The sequence below is a fragment of the Rhinolophus sinicus genome, linkage group LG04 (assembly GCF_036562045.2).
Source record: "Rhinolophus sinicus isolate RSC01 linkage group LG04, ASM3656204v1, whole genome shotgun sequence".
Classification (NCBI taxonomy): Eukaryota; Metazoa; Chordata; class Mammalia; order Chiroptera; family Rhinolophidae; genus Rhinolophus; species Rhinolophus sinicus.
In genome coordinates this window covers 186,113,339-186,132,861 of record NC_133754.1, presented here as the reverse complement: position 1 = coordinate 186,132,861, position 19,523 = coordinate 186,113,339, and the positions used below count along the sequence as shown (strand labels likewise).

Genomic DNA, 19,523 nt, shown 5'->3' with positions numbered 1-19,523 from the left:
GGCCCAGGGTCCCAGAGCTGACTGATTCAGAGCCTGGTCACCTCTGCTGTTTCTCGAAGGTCAGGGTTAAGTGTCACCAAGACAACATGCTGAGGTGGCCAGAGGAGAGCCTGCAGGGGTGCCTGGGAGGAGGTGAGCACAGGGAGGTGGTCAGGGAGGCCTTTGGATTCTTCTGCGGGTAGGACAGAAGCTGCTGGAGGGATTTGGGTGCGGGGGGGGGGATGTGATCTGGCTGTGGGCATGAGGGGTGGGCCCGGGGAGGCAGGAAAGTGGCTGAGGCATGGCCTGCCTAGAACCCTCAAATCCGCTTCTCTGATACCCCCCCCCCCCCCCCCATGCAAACCCCTACCCCAGGGCTTTGTAACTGGTGTCCGTGAAATCCTTCCTTCCGTGAAAGAAATTCTCCTGTGGGAGCCTGGTAGTGGGAATTCAAGGTCGAGAGCTCTAGGTGAGGCTGGGAGTGGGGAGAAATTTGGGTTTGAAAACCTCCCCTTCCTCCATCACGGATCAGGAAACAGGCTCAGTGACATGAGGAACCTGCAAGTCCCACAGGGAACCAGGTCTCTGCTCCGGGGCTCTGAGCCACCTTCTCAGCTGTGTCCCCTGGGCCCCACACAGCCACCGGAAGGGGATGTGGGACGCGCAGAGAGCCAGAGCGAGTGCTGGCGGGGCTTAGTGGCAGGGCAGGATGCTGGGCCCTGGCCACTCCGCCAGGGCCTGGAGGCCTGATGTGCCTGCAGGCCAGCTCTGGAGACCCTGCTGGCTCGCCTCTGCTCCCGACTTCTGTGGTCCTGCGTACCCAGCCCGCTGCCTACCAGGGTCCCCGGAGGGTAAGGAAGCAGCCCAGGCTCTCGGCCTCTGGGTCGTCCTGGCATCTCTGGGTTTGGGGGTCCAGGATCTGAATGCTGGTGGAAGGAGCGCCTGTGAGCGCTGCAGAGCTGCATAGATACGAGTCCCGGCTTCTCCCTATGAGGTTTTGGGCAAGTCCCTGCTACCCCTGGGCCTCAGTTTTTCCATTTGTCAAATGGGTGTCGGACTCATTCCATGGTTTCCAACGTCTTGCTTTGCAGCAGAAAGAAAATGGAGACAGGTTGGGGGTTTTTCTTAAAACCAAATGTTTTTGTTTAACGACTGCGCTTTTTTCTGATGGCATGCCCTCCTAGTTACTTTTGGTGGTGTCCTTTCTGGAATAATGGTAATTGTGGTGGTGAGAGTATTGTGTTTTCACTACCCTACTTGGCAAAATAAACAGTTAGCAACCCTAGGTTGGTCCCGCAGTTTAAAATGAAACGCCGTGTCTGGGTGCCAGGGCGGGAGGAGATGTGAGGGCTGAATGGCAGAGAAGGCTTCTGGAATGAGGCCACGGCTTAGAGCACGCAGGGGTCTTCTGTGCTCCCCCCCAGCACCTGGCTGGGTTCACATCTGCCTGGTGGTCCCACTGGCTGAGCCCTGTTTTGATGTTGGCGACTTGTACCTGCCACCTTTCTGACTCTGGGTAGTGATTTCTCCACAGGTGGGGCGGATGGGGACAGGCCCTCAGGGTGTTGGAGGAGAGAACTGGGCTCACCCCAAGAGAGCAGGTCCAAGCTGGAACCACTGGCCCAGCTCAGGACGGAGCCCCAGTCACACTTCCTTGGCTGGCCCACGGCCTGGTACCAACGGGAATTCCTAGCCCTGCCCATCATGGCAGCAGGTATGACAGCCATGCGGATGACACCAGGTCCAGGCACTTGGGTGCTGGACTCCACTGGAACAGGCTGACAGACAGAGAGACAGACTGGCAGAGGGCTTCTCGCGGAGCCGGCTCCCAGCCTGCCATGGCCCGGGAAGCCAGGCCCGCCGTGCCCAGGGCCAGGAAGGGCTGGGTGTTCCTTGCCTGCGTCTCTGTGGTGACCTCCAGGCGGAGGGCCATCGCCCGCCGTCCTACTCTCCGAAGCCCCACGCCTTGTCCAACACCTCTGCCGGCACCGGCCACTGAGGTGAGTTTCCAAGGCAACTGGTGCCTCTTCGGAGAGGTGGAGTGGGTCACAGCCAGGGCCGCTGCGGGAGGTGGTTCCCTTTGTCCTACCCTCCTGTCAGAACTGGTTGAAGGAGTTTGGCTGGAAGCTGCCACAGGGGAGTTTCCATCTGCCGGTCCGGGTGTAAGAGGAGGGGCGAGGGGCGCTTCGGGTGGTGCCCAAGTGTACCCACCCCGCCGGCCTGTCTACCTGCTTAGGGGGGTGAGGAGGGTGGCCGCGGCTTGTCTTAGCGGCTCCTGTTCATATGGATGGTGCCTCTCAGATTACAAAGGGCTTTTGTGCTTTGTTTTATCATCTACAATCCTGAGAACCCTGAGAGCCAGGTGGTAGGTGGCATTCGTGGCATTATTAGTATCTCCATCTTACCGATGGAGATACTGAGGCTCAAGGAGGTGACACTGAGGCTAGGAAGGTGCACAGCAGGGGCTTGAGCACAAGCCTAGGCTCCAGACCTTAAGAGAGAGAGTCCCAAACCGACAGGAAAGAATGGCATCCTCGGGACTGGGTCATCCCAGGCCCCACGATGCTGTGATGGTTTCCAGCTGGCAGCGGGGGAGGGGAGGTCAGGGGGCACACTGGGGCCCCTTGGGTGCAACGGACACTTTTCAGGCAGGGTATGGTGTCTTCCACCATGTCATTGCCTCCTGCTCAGGGTCCCCGCTTGGGGCTGAGACCTGGGACCTGTGCTGCCTTGGGTCCCTTCCTCAGCCATGTGCACCAGTCTCGCCCGTGTGGGCTCTGTGAGGGACGGGACCCTCCGCCTCCACTTCTGGCTGTTTCCTTCTCACCCTGAGCCTGTTATTTTCCGTGTTTCAGGCTCAGTGGCAGTCTCAGTCTCCATTTCCATCCATTTGTGCCCCTTCTGCTTCTTTTCCTCTCCCCTCTCCTGCCTTCCACTTCAGGCTGTCACATGTTGGATTGGTGGCCTTCAGAAATGTCAGGTTTCAGTGCCCCCTGGCATGTGGGGTACTGAGCACTTGGAGGAGTGGGGGACAGTTGTCAAAGCGGCCTGTCCCCACTCCATGGATGGCGTTTATCACAGTGACCCTGGACTGTGTGTTTGCTCTGAGAGTGTCTCCATCAACATCTGAGGGTCAGAGTCAGCGGCCGTGAGCGCCCCTTTCCGGGGAGGACACCAGGCCCCCCAGTGAGCTCATGGCGTCCCAGTCCTGGGCCGTTTTCATGGCTCCGGGCGTTGATGTATCTTGTTCTGATTGTCCTGGGACAGTAACGCCCAGTGAGGTCAGGGACTTGGGGTGATGTCGATGTTACACCCTCCACCCAGGATGGTCTCCAGAGGTTTGCAGGCTTTGTTTCCTGCCTCCTGACCACTTCTGGGCTCTGCGTCCTGCCTGTGGGGATCCTCTCCTTCCTTGGGTTCCCAGAAACCCAGCAGCAGAGGAGGTGGGGCTAAGCCAGGTCCACCTGCTGACCCAGGAGCTCCCACACTGGGCCCAGGTGCGTCACCTCCTGCCAAGGTGTATGCGCACCCGCCCACAGAGGGTTGCCCCAGGACTCAGGCAGGCCAGGAATGGTGACGTTGGTGTAGGGAAATGACCGAGGAGCCTGGCCAGGCCACACCCTCTCCCTGTCCTCCCTGGGCTTCTAAATATAGATGACAAAAGGCAGACAGATGGGGTGACCTCACCTGCTCAGAAAGAGGTGAAAGGTTTCCCCCAAGGCCTGACCTGAGTCTGGGTATCTGGCTGCTGGTCCTCACTGGGCCACCAGCTCCCTCCGTGGGCTTTGGCCAAGCCCAGGTGGGAGGTGATGACCAAGGCCTGTGGTCACCCAGACATTGCCCTGAGCCCAGTTCTCTGTCCGAGCCACTTGTGTGCCCGGTAGACCTCCCCAGAGCTGTACCGTGGGCCCAAACCCCATTCCCTGGGACTCACCTATCATGTACCAGGCCAAGGGGTGGGTGGGAGGTGGGAAGCATGGACCAGGCAGAGGGGGCAGTGGGTGGAGGCCCTGAGGGCGCTGCTACAGCTCAGTGTGAGCCTGGCTGGGCAGAGATGTGAGCTAGGCCTTCACCAAGCATTTGGTCTTCTGCCTGAGGACAGTGCAGGGGGTGGGGGGGCGACAGGGAGGCCTTTGAAGGGTCAAGACCTCTCTGGCTGTCTTGTGTCAGGGGGACCCCTGGTGGGAAGAAAGTGGGAAGGAAAAAGGGCCCCAGAGGTTTTGCCGGAGCACACTAAGTCAGGAAGTGGTGGAAGGCCCAGTGGGATCTGTGGCAGACCCAGACATGCCCTGGCTGGAGGGGACAGCTGCCAGTCAGCTCCTGCCCAGCCTCCTGCTGCGGTGGGAATGCAGACCTTGTGTGGCCAGGTGACACAAAGTGACAAGAGAAGCCAGAAATGTGGATTTTATATGAAATCACCTGACCTTCTACTGTTGACTCAAAAATTGAAAAACACTGTGCTTGCCAAACAAAACACGTGTGGGCTGGATTTGGCCTGGGTCTCGTCCCTGGATGTCAGTTCACAGCCTGTCTTTTAAGCATCCTGTGTTACGAGCATCCCGACTGCCGATGGGTCTTTACAGCATCGCCGTGTTCTCGGGCTTCTTGTAACTACCCAAGAAAGGGCCAGTGTACTCCACAGGGAAACGCTGGGAACCTGGGACAGTTGGGGGCAGGGTGCACTGTGAGCAGGATGAGAGGAAAGGAGTGACACCAATTAATAATAACCCCACACATCCTATAGTGCTTTGTGCCCTCTGTTCCTCCCAGCAGACCCTCCAAGGGCAAACGTTATCACAGCCTTGATCTTCAGACTCGCCCAAGGTCACTGGGGCTGTCTCCAGCACCATCTGAGCTGCGTGACTTGGTTTCCCAGCTGCCCACTGCCTCGGCCCCCACAGTGAAGCCCCCTGCCCCCGTGGTTGTAAGGATGTCGTGAGTGCCCCTGGGCATGGGGCAAGGAATACAGGAAATGGTGAAGCGGGCCAGGTGTCAGTGCCATGGTCTGGCCTCTGCAGGCTGTTCCCCTCCCTCCTTGGCTGCTGGGAGCCTCAGAGGCCCCGAGCGTGAGTCTCCAACTGTGTCCTTTTTCTTTTTTAACTTCTATTATGGAAAATTCCAAATAGGTACACAGGTGGAGAAAATGGCAGGAACCCCCCGCCCCGGCCCCGCTTGATGTTCACATTGTGGGGCCACCTCGTTTCTTCTCTAATTGCCCCACGTCCTCCCCTTCCTGCTCAGCGGGCGATGTTCACGCAAATCCCATCGTTCCATCCATAAATATTCCATGTTACTCTAATAGTAACCTAAATCCCCATGATCTTACCCCAAAAATGATGGCAAGTATTGTCCAATATCCAGCAGTGTTGAAATAATCCGTTTTCCCTGAGGTTTTTTTTTTAACAGTTGTCCTATTCGAATCACAGTACAAAATCCACAGGTTGTATTTGATTGATGTCTCTTTTAAGCTATAGTTTCCGCTTTCTTTTTTGCTCCTGAAGACCCTGGGTTTCTTCAGTTTGTCCTGGAGAGAGTCCCACGATCTGGAATTTGTGGACTATCTCCTCATGGATATAGTTCCTCTGTTCCCCATAATTCCCCCAAATGGTAGTTACATGTGGAGGCCTGGTTGGATTCATGTTTGGTTTGGGGCAAGAACACTGCATGGGTGGCTCTGTGTTCTTCCATCAGGCGGCAGGCACACACTGTCCTGGTCCCCTCTCTTTTGGACTAGCCCTGCCTGCCCTTGGTAAGGGATCTACCCCACAGCTTTGGGTGGGGTGGTGGTGAGGTGATGAGGGGAGTTGTGTGAGGGCTTGGGAGGGCCTTGCACGCAGAAGGCACCCGTGAATTGCAGCCCCCATTACTAACAGTGTGGGGCAGTCTGCCTGCCTGGGGGCAGCGGGCACCTGTGTGAGGTGCTTTACCTGTGCTGTCTCGGTAGTTATGCCACCTTTACATAGGTGCATACTGTGCCTTGGAGGCAAGGTGACCTGCTGGGGGAATAGGGGTCACCTAGTAAGAAAGGGGTGGAGCTGGGTTTCAAACCCAGGCCTTTCAGTGCCTGAACCTGCCCTCTATGGCACACAGCTACCCTGGGAACTAGGTGTGTGTGTGTGTGTGTGTGTGTGTGTGTGTGCACATGCGCACCGAGATGAGCAGTGAGCAGGCTTACCAGGACCCCAGAGGGGAGCCCCAAAGCCAGAGTGAACAAAGCAGGGAGAGAGATTTTATAAAAACAGGCATTAACCTGAGGTTAGTGGTTGAGTAAAGGAGACACCACCATGCCCCTCCACGACTTCCAGGTAATTGGATGGGAGGCAGCCCCGCTGGTTGTGTCGGGGTGTGGAATGCCCACTGCTCACTCTCCAGCCGACCTGAGCCCCCCAACCCTGGTACCCTGGACCTTCAAGGCCAGAGAGGTGGTGACGTTGGGAGTGCTCCCTGTGCACTCCTGACTTACTTGGCCTCCAGGGGCCCTTTTCCTGGCTGTAAAATGGGCCTGAGCTTGCTTCCAGGCCCCTCCCTGGGAGAAAGAGATAAAGAAAGCAGAAGAGATAAAGTGAGCTACCCGCAGGTACTGGATTTACTTGGCAAATTCTCCCAGGAGGAGTGGGAGAAGCTTCTAGCCGGAGGGCAGTGTCCTGTGTCTAGGTCACCCCTTGGTTGATCTTTGGGGAGTCCTTCTAAATGTGCCTCACCCACCTCACCCTCCCCGGGGGAAAGTCACAGAAGGTCCTTAAACGGCCTCACCCCAAACCCAATCTACCCATCCCCACCCCCAGCATTTGTGTGATTATAAATATTTTTGAACTAATAGAAAATTCAGAGAAGTGAAAAACAGTGTATGGCAGCACCCAGAAATAACCACGATGCCTTCTGCAGAGTGGGTCCCCGTCATATGCATGTGTGTAATGTCTAGTTCTGAAAGTGTATTCTGCATCTTGCTGTCTCATGTCGCAGTACAGCAGAAACACTTCCGGCATCCTGGTTGGTCCATGGTGTGCAGTGGCACCAAGGGTCCTGTCAGTACAAGGCATTTGAGTTGATTCCGTTGGGAAGAGTTGTAATTGAGGTTTCCACAAACATCCTCATATAGAAATTCATGTCCACACCTCAGATTGTCACCTGAGGGTGAATTCCTAAGAGTGGGATTCTCAAGTTAAAGGGCGTAAGCATTTTTAATGTCCTTAAAAGAAAACGGTAGAAATTGTTTTCCACCGCCCGCTGGCCCCCCTCCCCAATCCTGGGCCCTCCAGCTGCCCACGTGGGCCAGAGCTTGCCAGGGCGCCATGTCCCTGGATATCAGAGGTTTGGCATATGGTGGGTCTGTTCTGTAAGATATGTTTATAGAATGTGTAGTGTGGTCCTGCCCTCTCATCTTACAGGTGGGGAACAGGCCCAATGATATGGCACCAGTTCTGGGGCTGGCGGTGGCCTTGGTCGGGCTGCTGATAGTGGACACCAGCCTCTGTGAGGGCTTCCTCCCCAGCCCTCAGCAGCCTCACTTGCACCCTCACCTGTGCCCTGAGACCTTGCGTGCTCAAGCCGGCGGTCCCCCCGACCAGGACAGTGGCAGGTGCTCCAGCTGGCATTTGCCCTCTTGATCCCTTACTCTTGCAAGTCTATAGGCCCCAACCCCCTATGTGACTGGACTTCGTTTTCCCCTCACCTCCCTGGCTGTAGGGCAGAAAGCAGATAGTACAGGCAAAGGCCCGTCCCCACACCAAACACCCCAACACTCAGGCCTTCCAAATGCACACGAGCACCAAAGTCACTGTTCCAGGACTCAGGAGAGTGTAGCAAGGCACAGGCACCAGCTGAGTGCTACATATCAGTAACCCAATGTGGCCACTTCGGATGAAGAAACTGAGGCTCAGAGAGGTTAAGCAACTTGTACAACGCCACAGAGCTAGGGAGGGGCTTAACTGGAATTCGTGGGAGGTTGATCTGACTCCAGGGCCACTTGACCACACATGTACACAAGTCACATACCTACACAACATATACGCTGCCCCAGCGCACGCACCCACACAAGGTGCATAACCACGGTACCCGCAGGCCACTGCACACACACACATACACGCACACACGCACACACGCACGCGCGCTCTATAGGACACAGCCAGCAGGCTCGCGGGGGCGCCCGCGCTCACACAACACGCCCCTCGGCATCTCCGGCCCCACCCCTCCACGCCGCCGGCCCCGCCTCCGAGGCGCCGGCCCCGCCCCCGGCCTGACCTCAGCTGGGCCGGGCGGCGGGCGCAGAGCGCAGGCAGCGCCGAGCCGCGCGGGCCTCTGCTGCCCGCGCCGCCTCGGGTCCCGCGGCCCGGCCGGCCGCCGGCGCCGCTGCGAGCCGTCCATGGTGCAGCGTATGTGGGCCGAGGCGGCCGGGCCTGCGGGCGGCGCCGAGCCGCTGTTTCCGGGCTCGCGGCGGAGCCGCAGCGTGTGGGACGCCGTGCGCCTGGAGGTGGGCGGCCCCGACAGCTGCCCGGTGGTGCTGCACAGCTTCACGCAGCTCGACCCCGACTTGCCCCGCCTGGAGGTGAGTGAGCCAGGTCGGCCTGACCCCGCGGCCCAGCGTCCTGATCGTTTGTGGGGAGGGTCCTTCCGCAGAAATCCCGCTCGCTGTAACCTTAGGGCAGCAGGTGGGCGTGGGGGCCGCCGGCACAGCGGGTGCAACAATGTAGGGACCAGAACCGGGTCTTCGTGCCCCTATTTGTCCGTCCCAGTGCCTACCGTCACCGATCCCAGGTGTGCCAGCCTCGTGCCCCTGCAGCCCAGGTAGACCTGTTTCCGCGGGCTGTCACTGCCTGTTTAGGGCTGTGAACTTCCCGACATTAGGGGCTGGGCCTTATTTCATCCCCATTGCCAGTCCCAGCCTGCACGGGCAATTAGGCTTCGCAATCAGGTGGCGAACTGGTAGGGTGGCAGACTCCTAGAATCCTCAGAGGGCTGGGGACCACAGTGGCCTTCCAGACCGCTCCACTTTGGGATCAGACACAGATCAGATGTTCAGGGCTGTTCAGAGGAGGTGGGTTGGAGGCGGAGCAGGCCTCCAACCTGTGGGGCCAGGTGTCCAGGCTGGAAGGTTGGGACAAGGCCCTCTCATGTCCGGATGGGGTGACTGACTCATTTCTGCTTGATTAGAAAATGAACTTACAAGGATTTGGGAGGATTCAGAGAAGGGGGGATGTGTCTGTCACTAATGGAGGTGGGGGTAACTAGGTGAGGGCTGGGACTCTTTCTAGTGTGCTCTGAACAGTGAGGCCCAGTGGGTCATGGGGTCAGGCAGATTGGGCGGGGAGTGGTGCCTTCCTCCTCCTGCCTGACTGTGCACCTGACTTCAGAGGTAGCAGATGCAGGATGGACCCTGTCACCCTGCCCTGTCTGGGCATGGGGCCTGGACAGGCCAGCCCCGGTTGGGGGCTCAGCAGGTCGAGGCCGAGCCAGAGCCTTAACAGTGCTGGTTAGGGCCCCCTTGGTGTCCCCCCCACCCCTTCACTTTAGGCCCCTGTGTGTTGTACTTGCCAGCAATTTGCAGCCTGGTTTTGTGCCTCTGCATGTCCCTAGGGCCTGGATGCATATTTGCCCAAGGATAAAGTGTGTCTCCCTGCCCAGTATGGGGCCAAGGCAAGGGGTTGGAGGGTGCTCGTGGTGAGGGAACTGCAGGACTGGGAGACCCTTTTCTCCTGAGCTAGGCAGGTGGCCAAGCCCCGCGTGTTCCCGGACCCTCATCCACCCACTGCTCTGGCTTTCATTGGCAGCTGCAGCAGACCCCTGGGAGGCCTGACACCAGCCTAGTACTCATCTGACTTTCATTATGTCTGGCAGCCAGTCGGGCTTTGTGTGTTGGGAGGGTCCGGCCTACACGCTCACAGGGGCCCGGCAGGTTCCTGGCCAGGGTGGGGTGAGCTGTTTGGCTCACTTCTCTTCCTCCCCCCCACCTCTCTGTCCATCTGCATCCCTGGGGACCTGAGGGAGAGCCCTACCCTTGCCCAGGGGGGTCGCCTTCTCTCTCCTTCCCCTCCCCCCGCACCCTCCTGCTGCTGCTCTCCCTCACCCGGCCTCTGCACTAGATCCAGGCCATGGCCACTGTTTAGAAATCAAAGGGGAAGCTTCTGGCTGGGGCAGGAAAATCAGGGTCCTGGCAGAAGAGGAGGCCAGTGCCGGAAACCAAACACAATGACCATTTACTATGGGCCGGGGGAGGAGGGCAGGGGGGCGGGGAAGTCCCTGTCCCTCCTGCCAACACCTCCTCCCCCACCCCCCCCAATCCTGGGGCTGATTTCCTGGTCGCAGTAGCGTGCCAGAGCTGAAGCAGCTCTGCTTGTGGTCCCTGTCCTCTCTGGAAACCACCAGGCAGTTGCTGCCTTCCCTCCCCTGTTCCCCATTTTCCTACCAAGCCTCTCTGGGCTGCCAGATGTCCTTGCACATCTGGGCATCCGCTCCTGTCATCTTGATTCTAAGCCAAGCCACCACTAACCCAGCTTGGCCTGTGCAGTTCTGTGCTTTCTGGAGGTCACCTGGCCCATGCCCCCATCTCTAGGCTGGCCACTGCTTTGACCAGGCAGTTCTCAAGTCTGTAGCACCTACTGGCTGCGGACACCACCACCTCATTCCAACTGACTTTGACCAACCCTCCAGAGTAGGTGCCAACCCCACTTTATAGGAGACTGGAGCTCCGAGAAGTGAAGTCTGTGATCTAAATGTATGCACAGCCAAGGACACAGGATTGGGAGGATTTGAACATGGGCTGTGTTCTCTGTTAGGCGCCTACTGGAATCAGAGAAATCACTACTGAGGTAATTTTAGGTTCACGGGAGGACTGTGGAGCTCTGGGGGGCACAGAACCAGGCCCAGGCAGCCCAGAAGCCCCCTGGTCAAGTGAGGGCTTGGGATGCTTATAGACCAGAGGAGGGCAAAGTGCTTTGGGCTAGAGGACACTGGGGAGAGCTTCCAGGAAGAAGCAAGTCCACAGCTGGACCCCAGTGGTTTACAATAATAGCTCATATGAGCCAGCACTTTGTGAGAGGCCTTGTTCTAAGTAATTTGCATGCATTATGTCCTTTTGTGGTCAGGACTATCAATAGCCCATTTAACAGATAAAACAACTGAGGCACTAGAGTTAATTGGATTGCATCACCTCACTAAGCTGGTAAGTGGCAGAGGTGGGATTCTGACCCAGACAGTGTGCCTGCAAGGCCTGAACGAAGAGGTGGATCGGAATGAGGAGGGCTTCTCTGTTCTTTGGGTGGAGAATCGCAGGGGAGTCTCCCTCCAGCCTCCCGCCTCCTTCCCGGTTGTCTGGTCTCTTGATCTTACTATGTGCAGGTCTTCAGTTTAACCCCCAGGGCTTTTGACCCTGGAGGCCAGAGAGGCATGGCCTAAGGGTGTGTGTGTGTGTGTGTTTGTGTGTATTTGAGAAAAAAAGAGAGAGAGAGATGGGGGGGGGGGCTGCCACCTGCAGGGCCTCGGGTTCCCCTCCTGTCTTGCTCCTCAGGGGCCCAGGAGAAGGGGTGGGGACCCAGCTGGCTGGCACTGAGTGGCAGACGCTTGAGCACGCTGGGCTATTTCCCTGGCGGCTCAGTGAAGGCCCTGGAGCAGCAGTGGGTGGCGGGGAGATGCAGGATGCTTGTGGGCAGGATGCGGGTCCCATCCTCAACCTGGAAGTTAGATGTTTCCAAGCCCTGCCTTCATTGCCAGTGAGGGAGGGGGATTGGTGTCGGCAGCCTCTGAACAAGCGTCTGGGGGTGGTTTCAGGAGGCTGCACCCAGGCAGTTGAGGTCTGGCTCCCAGGGGCTGCTGGCTGGCCGCCCAGACGGCTCCCATGGCGTGGCACCATGCTGTGGCTACTCTGTCCCAGACTCAGGCCTCCAGCCTTGCCAGCCAGGAAACACCGTGTTCCTGGACACACAGCTCCAGTGAAGCGACTCCCCAATCTGATTCTGAGGCTCTGGGAGTTGACACCTGCAGCCCAGAGCAGGAGGCCGGCCAGTGGCTGGGGAGTGAGCAGATAACTGCAAGGTCGCCCGCTGGGTGAGCTGGGTGGGAGCACCCAGCACCAGGGCCTGAGTTTGGGGAGCACTGGGTGTGGTGTTGCTTTGCTGTTTTTCTCTCCTCCCCTGTTAAGTGTCAGATGCTTACACAACCTGCTCTGTAGTCTCGCCTAGAGGCATAATGTTGTTCTTTTGAACCGAGGGGCAGAGTCAAGTATGCTGGTCAGAGCTTGGGCTCCGGGGGGCAGACAGCTGTGCTGGACTGCCAGCTCAGCCCTTGCAGTCCTAGACCCGCTCCTGCTTCCTGAGCCTCGTTTTCCTCTTCCGTAAAATGGACCCGATGCTAGTTCCTCCACTTAGGGTTCTGGTGAGGACGGAGTGAGACAGGTGGCCTGAGAAGCAGTCCCCATAATGCCTTGCACAGCGTCAGCCGGACAGGCGGTGGCTGCCATAATTGTGTTTTCTGACAAGGTGCCAGGGGAGTGCCCGTGTCCTGGGCTCCCAGTCAGCGTGGTGCTTCCCAGGTCTGGTTCTTGTAGCTGATCTCGGGGCCCGTGGGTGCCCTGGCCATCCCTTCTCAGTAGAGCGGTGCAGGTACAAGGGAGCTGGGCCTGCCACCCCCGACTGGCGGTGCGACCCGAGGAAGACCTTCCCATCTCTGGTCTCTCTCCTGCATCTGTGTGACCCGGGGCTGGACTCTGTTCTGAGGCTGTGACCGTGGCAGGCACTGTGGTGCGAGGCCCGGTGTGTCTCCATAGGCCATGAGAGTCACAGGCCAGGGTTCCAGTCCCTGCCCAGGCTGCCACTTCCTGGCTCGACCTGGGCGAGATCCCCACCCGGCTCTTTCCTCATCCATCGAGTGAGATGTTGGGAGGATTAAATGTGATGAGTGTGCCAAGGGCCTGGCACCCAGGAAGTGCCCACACGTGCTGGACACTGTGGTCTGTGGTGTTGCTATTGGGGCTGGACCTTCAGCTGGCCCTACCCTGCACCCCCCAGGGACCAGGCTGTCCTCCTCCTCAGCTCTCAGCAACCACACCCCCTCGCAGGCCTGGCCCTTGGTGGTCCGCCAGCCTGGCGGTCAGGAGCTGGTCCTGGATGGACAGGAGGATGGATGGTGGGCAGGGCCAGCCTCGAGGTTGGGTCTCCCCTCCCCACCTGCGGCACATTTCACTAGCTGGGTTTACACTGGCAGAGAGAGCTCTTAGGGAGATGGGTCAGCCTCTTTGGGGGCTCAGTACAGTTTCCAAACTCCAGTTTCTGGGGTCACTGAGCTTCCTGGTTGCCCTGGAAACCAGACACCATGTGTGGTCCCTTATCAAGGCCGCCTCTGTGGGCTGTGGTGTGGCTGGGGACCAGGTCAGCTAGGGCTGACCTCAAGTCCTCAGCCAGGTCCTGTTCGTGTCCTTGGGCTCAAGGTATAGGACACCTACCTGCTACACACCAAGGGTCAGGCATGTTTGGCATTTTCATTCTCCCTGCCTTGTTGGGCTTATGGGCTAAGAGATGAACCAGGATTGGACTTGAGAAGTCCCAGGTCTCGCCTCAATCTGGACACTACTTGACCATCTCCCCTGGGCCTCGGTCTCCAGCTCTGTAAAATGGGTGCATGACTTTGTGTTCACACTATCCCAGGGCCTCTGGGATTCCTGAGGGCTGAGCAGCCCTCTCATCTGTCTCACATTTTGGCTCCTGCATTCGAGCAAAAGGCTGAAAAGTCAGAAAGCTGCAAGGCTGGCTCCCACCCAGCCTGGATGACATGGTGCTCCTCCAGGTTCCCGGAGCCTCTGGCAAGTCTCCCACAGGTTTCCCGGGAGGTTTTTCCCTGCCCCGAGTTCATCGTCAGTTCAAGAGCCTGTGAGTATGTTAGATGTTCCCCAATAGCAGGTGTCATCAGGTCTCATTTTTGGGGTGCTTTCGTGTGTCAGGCACTGAGCTTGGCTGCGTGTGTGCCCTGTCGTGACCCCACCATCACCCTGCTATTCTCCCCATTTCACACACGAGCTCACTAAGGCTGGGGGCTGAGAAGCTCAGCAGAGCTGGGAGTCAGAGCCCTTCCGGAGAGATGGTACCCTGGGGTCTCGTGGGCCCTGGAATGGGGCCTCATGTGCTTAGGGCTGCAGCGTGCTGGTGGGTGGCCGAGTGAGGGCCTTGGGGTAATCTCTGGGACTCTGGACCTGAGCAGCAGCTCAGTGGGTGCAGTGCGGTCCCTGAGGGGTGATCTAACGCACATGGAGGTGCTGTGATTGGAGCCACCCCTGCCCTGCCTGAGTGGGACCGAGTCTCGTATGCAGCCGGGGAGGAGACAGGAGGAAACTGCAGTGTATGCTGGAGCGCTTCTCCTCTGGCTGCAGCCCTCGGTCAGGGTTCCTGAGGAGGCAGCCTGCAGCTGGCGGCATCTGTGGGTCTGGAAGCCCCACATGGCCCGTTCTTGTAATTTCTATGGGAAGCGTACATCCAGGCGGAGGCAGAGGGGTGACCAGGATTAGAGATGATGCCACCTCCATATCTATAGGCATGAGCCACCTTCTAAGGGAGCTGGCAAGGCTGGGGAAAGACCTAGTAGGTTCCATCAGATGTGTGCCGAAATAAGGCCTGGGCCCCGGTCCCTGGTGACCCCTTCATTCTGCCTTGAGGGAATTGAGGCTTGGTCTGCAGTCAGTTGGGGGCATGGCATCCTACTGGCCCATCCATCACCCTGAGAAGGCTGGTCTGGTGACACACTAACAGATGCCGTCCAGGCCATTCTCCAATTTATCCCTGGGGCTCCAGGCTGTGCTGTCAGGGACAGCGGGGGTATGGGACACCCTGGGGTCCTGGGGGCACCACCCTCACTCCACTTGACCCAAGTGGTGGCAGGCCAGGCAGTGTATGTGGGGCATAACTGCTGACTAGGTCCCAGGGCCCTGGGGACGGCATTGGGTGCCTGCTTTGGGTGGGATAGGAGGATCTGTCCCAAGGACATAGCTGCCCATGTGACATTCTTTTCCCCCAACAGTTCAGTGCTGCCCTGTGGACGCCTGCCCTCAGGACATCTGCTTTTTGCTAGACCACTCCCCTCCTCCCCAAGGCCTCCCAGCCCCTACCAGAGCATTCCTGGGGGCCTGGTGCTGCCCTCATGGGCCGTTGCTCCTGGGCTCCAGTGCTGTCTGCTCTAGTACCAGGGTGGCCCAGGGTCACCTGTGGGTGCCAGAGGGTCCTGGGGGAAGATGCTGGGGCTGTTGGCTGCTTTCCTTCTCTGTCCCTGGCAAGGAGGTGGGAGCAGGGAACAGATGCCCCACTCTGCCACTTTTTGCCCGGGACCCGGGGAACTCACTTTGGAGCCTGCCCCTCTGTCAACTCTTGGTAGATGGTATAAATGGTGCCTGCTCTCTGCTGCGCTAATGGTCTGGGTTTGTTTCTGCTGCTGCCTGAGGGAACCAGGGACAGGGTTAGCTCTGTTTGGGCCAGCTCCCCATATGTGTGACAGGGTAGTGACTCCCCTGGCCCAGCATGTGTGGCTCTCAGCATCCTGCCCTGCCCCCCAACCGGCTGGCAGAGGGGGCCCCTCTGGGGTGGGGGAAGGGCTCGGGGATCACATGACAGCTAGGCAGGCCCAGCCAGCTGCTCAGCTGCCAGTGAGGCCCATGGCTCACTGCAGAGCCGCTATTTAGACCTGAGGCCCTGGCCCCGCCCATGGGTTGGCCTGGCCAGGGAGCTTTTCTGTCCAGCAGGCCTGGATGGAGCCCCCCTGGGAGCCAGGTGCCTTGTAGGCTCCAAAGGGGTTCAAGTCCAGTGCTCTCTGACAGGCACGTCCTGCACAACTGCTGCCAGCGACTTGGGTGCTCGGGACGCTGCCGGCTCCCAGCTGGGCCAGATGTGACTGAAATCCCCAAGAGGACAAGCCCTTCCTGTTGGCTGGCTTTGCAGGAGGCAGTGTTGGACCCCTGAGGAGAAGCGGGGGTGGCCAGGGCCCTTGTGGGGAGGGCAACAGCAGAGCTGGCAGGCCTCTGAAGCCCATCTCCTCCTCTTCCCCCCCAGCCCCCCTGCCTGCCCCAGGGGCTCTTCTAGGCTGGGAGGGATGTGTGAGGCCCGGGAAGGAAAGTAAGCATCTGTTTCCGTTTTTCTGCTTTGGGAGGAGGAAGGGCTGGACCTCCCCAAGCGTGGGCTTTTTGGGGTGTGTGGGTGTGGGAGATGCTGCTGGCGGGGGGTGGGGGACCTCTGCCTGTGGGTTCTCTGCTGACTTCCAAGAAATGGCTGGCTCTCTCCCTGGAGGGTGAGGCAAAGGGTCCGGAGCCCCTTGTGATTGCAGTGGCTCGCCCGTTGGTACGATGCCCAGACTGGGGGGGGGGAGGGCTTGGGTCAGAGGAAGTGACCTCCAGGGTAGGCTGGAGGTGAGAGGCCCAGGCCTCCCAGTCACTGACCCCCAAGGGTACTGACCTCTCAGGGTACAGTACAGCATGCCGGGCACCTGATTCCTACCCAGGGGCCCTGCTTGGGCTGAGGGCTTTTAGGGAAGGGCTGTCAGTGGGCCTGGGCTGAGTCAGCATTTTCACTGGGCCTCCTCTGAGCTCCACGCCCGCCCTGGATTGGGGCAGTGACCCGTGCGTGGTCCCAGCTGCTAACATTGACCCAGCAGTTGATGGCAGTGTGCCAGCTAGCGCCTCCCAGCTCCTCCCTAAACTCTGAGGTCAACATCGTTCGTTACTCCTGGGCCCCCCTCCCTGCTGCAGACTCACCCTTCCCTGGACAGGGTGCGCTGGGAGAGGGGGCTGTGACACCAGGGCGGCCGTGACTAAGTGGCCTTGGCCAGGCCTTGATGACGCCCCCAGGCCAGCCTGCCCAGCAGGAAGGCCTCCTAAAACAAGGGCCTTTCCTTTCTGCCTGGCATCCAGGGAGCAGCCAGATGACCCCTCGTCCCAGCCCAGCCAAAGTCCCATGGTTTGGGGGTTTTGCAGGACCCCAGCCGTCAGCCCACACGTCAGCACTGTCATCTTTCTCACGCTGTCCCCATGCACGTGATGACAAACAGGGAACTGAGAACTCCTCTGTTGCCCAAGAAGGCACAAGACCATGAATGAACAGAAAGGGAAGGAAGTGGCCTCGGATGTGGCCCTTCAAGGATGCCCCCCCCACACCTACCCAGACCCGTGTCCAGGGCTCGGCCAGGAGGAGCTGCCCACTCCTGCTGGGTCAGCACAGGCGTCAGGGACGGGCTGGACAGAGGAGGGATGAAGATGAGGGGGGCCTCAGGTCCTGGGGGAGGTGCTTATTGTGGGGCCATAGCCCCCTGGGTACAGTTGGCTGTGTCAGGGCCGTGGGCTTCCAGGTCTGCCATTTACTCTCAGTGGCAGGTAAGGTTCGGACAGGTTGCTCTTCTCTTGGCCTCCATGTCCTCATCTGTGAACTGACCGAATTTAATAATAATACTTGTCTTGGGGGAAGGCATCTAGGCAGGAGCAGGTTTTTGGGGGGTTGAAAGCATGGCGAGCTCATACCCAGCTCGTGGCTGTCAGGGTGGGAAGGGCGGTGCTGGGGTAGCGCCCACCTGCGCTGATGTCCTCAGCCCTCAAGCTGTCATCCTGTTTCATTCTGAACTAGAGGTGTGCGTGGCCACCGATCTGTGCCTCATGTGGGGAACGGAGCTCACGGGTGGCACCCCCCTGCAGCATCGGCCGCGTGGGTCCCTGACACCCTGCCCGGCGGCCGGGCGCTGTCTTTGCAGAGCTCCACGCAGGAGATTGGCGAGGAGCTGCTCAACGGGGTCATCTACTCCATCTCCCTACGCAAGGTTCAGGTGCACCACGGGACCAACAAGGGCCAGCGCTGGCTTGGGGTGAGTGCCCCCAGAAGGCCCTGCGTGCCGGATGTCACCCCACCCTGGTGACGACGCCACCGGGCTTCCTCCCAGGGCTGTCCTGCCTGTGGATCTCACAGTCCTGCTCCCAGAGGAATCTGGGCCGCTCCCCCACCACTGTCCAGCCCTGGGCTTGGTCAAGTGCAGAGTCACTGTTCATGTATTTGTGTGGCCATCAGAAAGGACACTTTTATACTATTTTCACTTCATGTTCAGGATTATTTTTGCATTTGGCCCCAGTTTTAACTATTGCCCCCAGCTGTCCCCTGAGCTGTCAGGCTGACTATCCTTCCACACCTTCTCCAAGCCTTATGTCACTATGCTTGGGAGGGAGGGCTGTTTTCACCCCCAAAAGATCGGGGGCTCAGCCTACTAAATACAGTTCTGTATAATTTGCTCTCTCAGAGCACAGCCCTGTGACCCCTCCAGGACAGAGCTGGGGCCTGATTCGGAAGCAGGACATTCCAGAAGGGAGGCCGGTGACCCATCCTTTCAGTGCCCTGGATCTTGATGAGATTTCTTGCTGTGGTTGTTTCTGCGTGCTGCTCCGAACCATCCATGTGTCTGAACATACGGCTCCGTCCAGCCCGGATAAGCCCATGTTTCCTCATGTCTACAGGGGAGCTCATGGGCTAATGCTCTTAATATGGGGAGGTGCTGTCATTACTCAGCAACAAACAACATGAAAGTGTTAGGATTTTTCCATCATCCCCCACCTCAAATTCTGCTCTGAAAGCTGAGGACCCTTTTCTGCTGGGAGTATTCATGTCCCATCTCTTGCCATAAGTCACTGAGCACTTGCAAGTTCGTCTGTGCTCCAGCCCCCCACCCTTCTGGGGGTCCAAGCTGCTGCTACTGACCACATGTCCCTCCTTTGTCCCACCCCAGTGTGAAAATGAGTCGGCCCTGAACCTGTATGAGACCTGCAAGGTGCGGACCGTGAAGGCAGGCACGCTGGAGAAGCTGGTGGAGCACCTGGTGCCTGCCTTCCAGAGCAGTGACCTCTCCTATGTCACCATCTTCCTGTGCACCTACCGGACCTTCACCACCACCCAGCAGGTCCTGGACCTGCTGTTCAAAAGGTGATCACCCCACCCCCACAGCACTGTGGCTCCCCCCCCCCCCCCGCTCTGTGTGTCTTGGGAGTCACTTCACCTCCGAGCCTCAGTTTGCTGGTGAGAAAACGGGTGCTGAGAGGACCAACCTCCCAGGGTAGTCAGGACTCTGGGGAAAGTGCTGACCTAGGCCTGGCCCTGTGGGAAGGGCTGCCCAGGGCTGTGCTGGCCCTTACTTAGGCCTTTCCTCTCCCCCACCCCGCTGCTCTCTGCCTCAAGCCTCCCTGTCCTGTGCCCTTGGGTAAAACTGTCCTCCCATTTGAATGGAAGTTCCAGATTTGGTCTGGGGCCCCTGCACGCATAGCCGGATCCCTGGGGGCTGGCTGAGTGGCCCCAGGCCCACGCCAATATCTGTAAGGTGCTGGCTGGGGTTCGTTCATTCCATGAATGTATATGAAGCCCCTCCTGTGTGCAGGCACTTTTCCGGCATTTAGCACAATTCAGTGACAAGAAGCAGACAAAAATCCCCGCCCTTCCGGGCCTTTGTCCCAGGGGTCAATCAGTCCCACCAGACGTCATAGCAGGGACCTTAGATGCGACGCCCTCACGCCCTCCATTCTAGTCAGGGAGTCAGCCAATAACACCAGACATCAT

The 19,523-nt window shown here is 58.8% G+C and overlaps 1 protein-coding gene across 16 annotated transcripts in view; it reads left to right on the top strand.

The window, feature by feature from the left end:
• The first annotated feature begins 657 nt into the window (after positions 1-657).
• RALGDS (ral guanine nucleotide dissociation stimulator) overlaps positions 658-19,523 on the top strand; it is a 29,910-nt gene continuing 11,044 nt past the window's right edge. For 6 of the 16 annotated variants that reach the window (XM_074331264.1, XM_074331259.1, XM_074331262.1 and 3 more), the window contains exons 1-3: positions 17,174-17,311; positions 17,683-17,793; positions 18,703-18,896. In XM_074331264.1, the coding sequence (XP_074187365.1) occupies positions 17,189-17,311; positions 17,683-17,793; positions 18,703-18,896 (428 nt within the window). In that variant the 5' untranslated portion in view covers positions 17,174-17,188. Of the gene's footprint in view, positions 831-8,192; positions 8,525-17,173; positions 17,312-17,682; positions 17,794-18,702; positions 18,897-19,523 lie in introns of those variants that run through there. The other 10 variants (XM_074331265.1, XM_074331260.1, XM_074331273.1 and 7 more) reach the window with 6 other exon arrangements.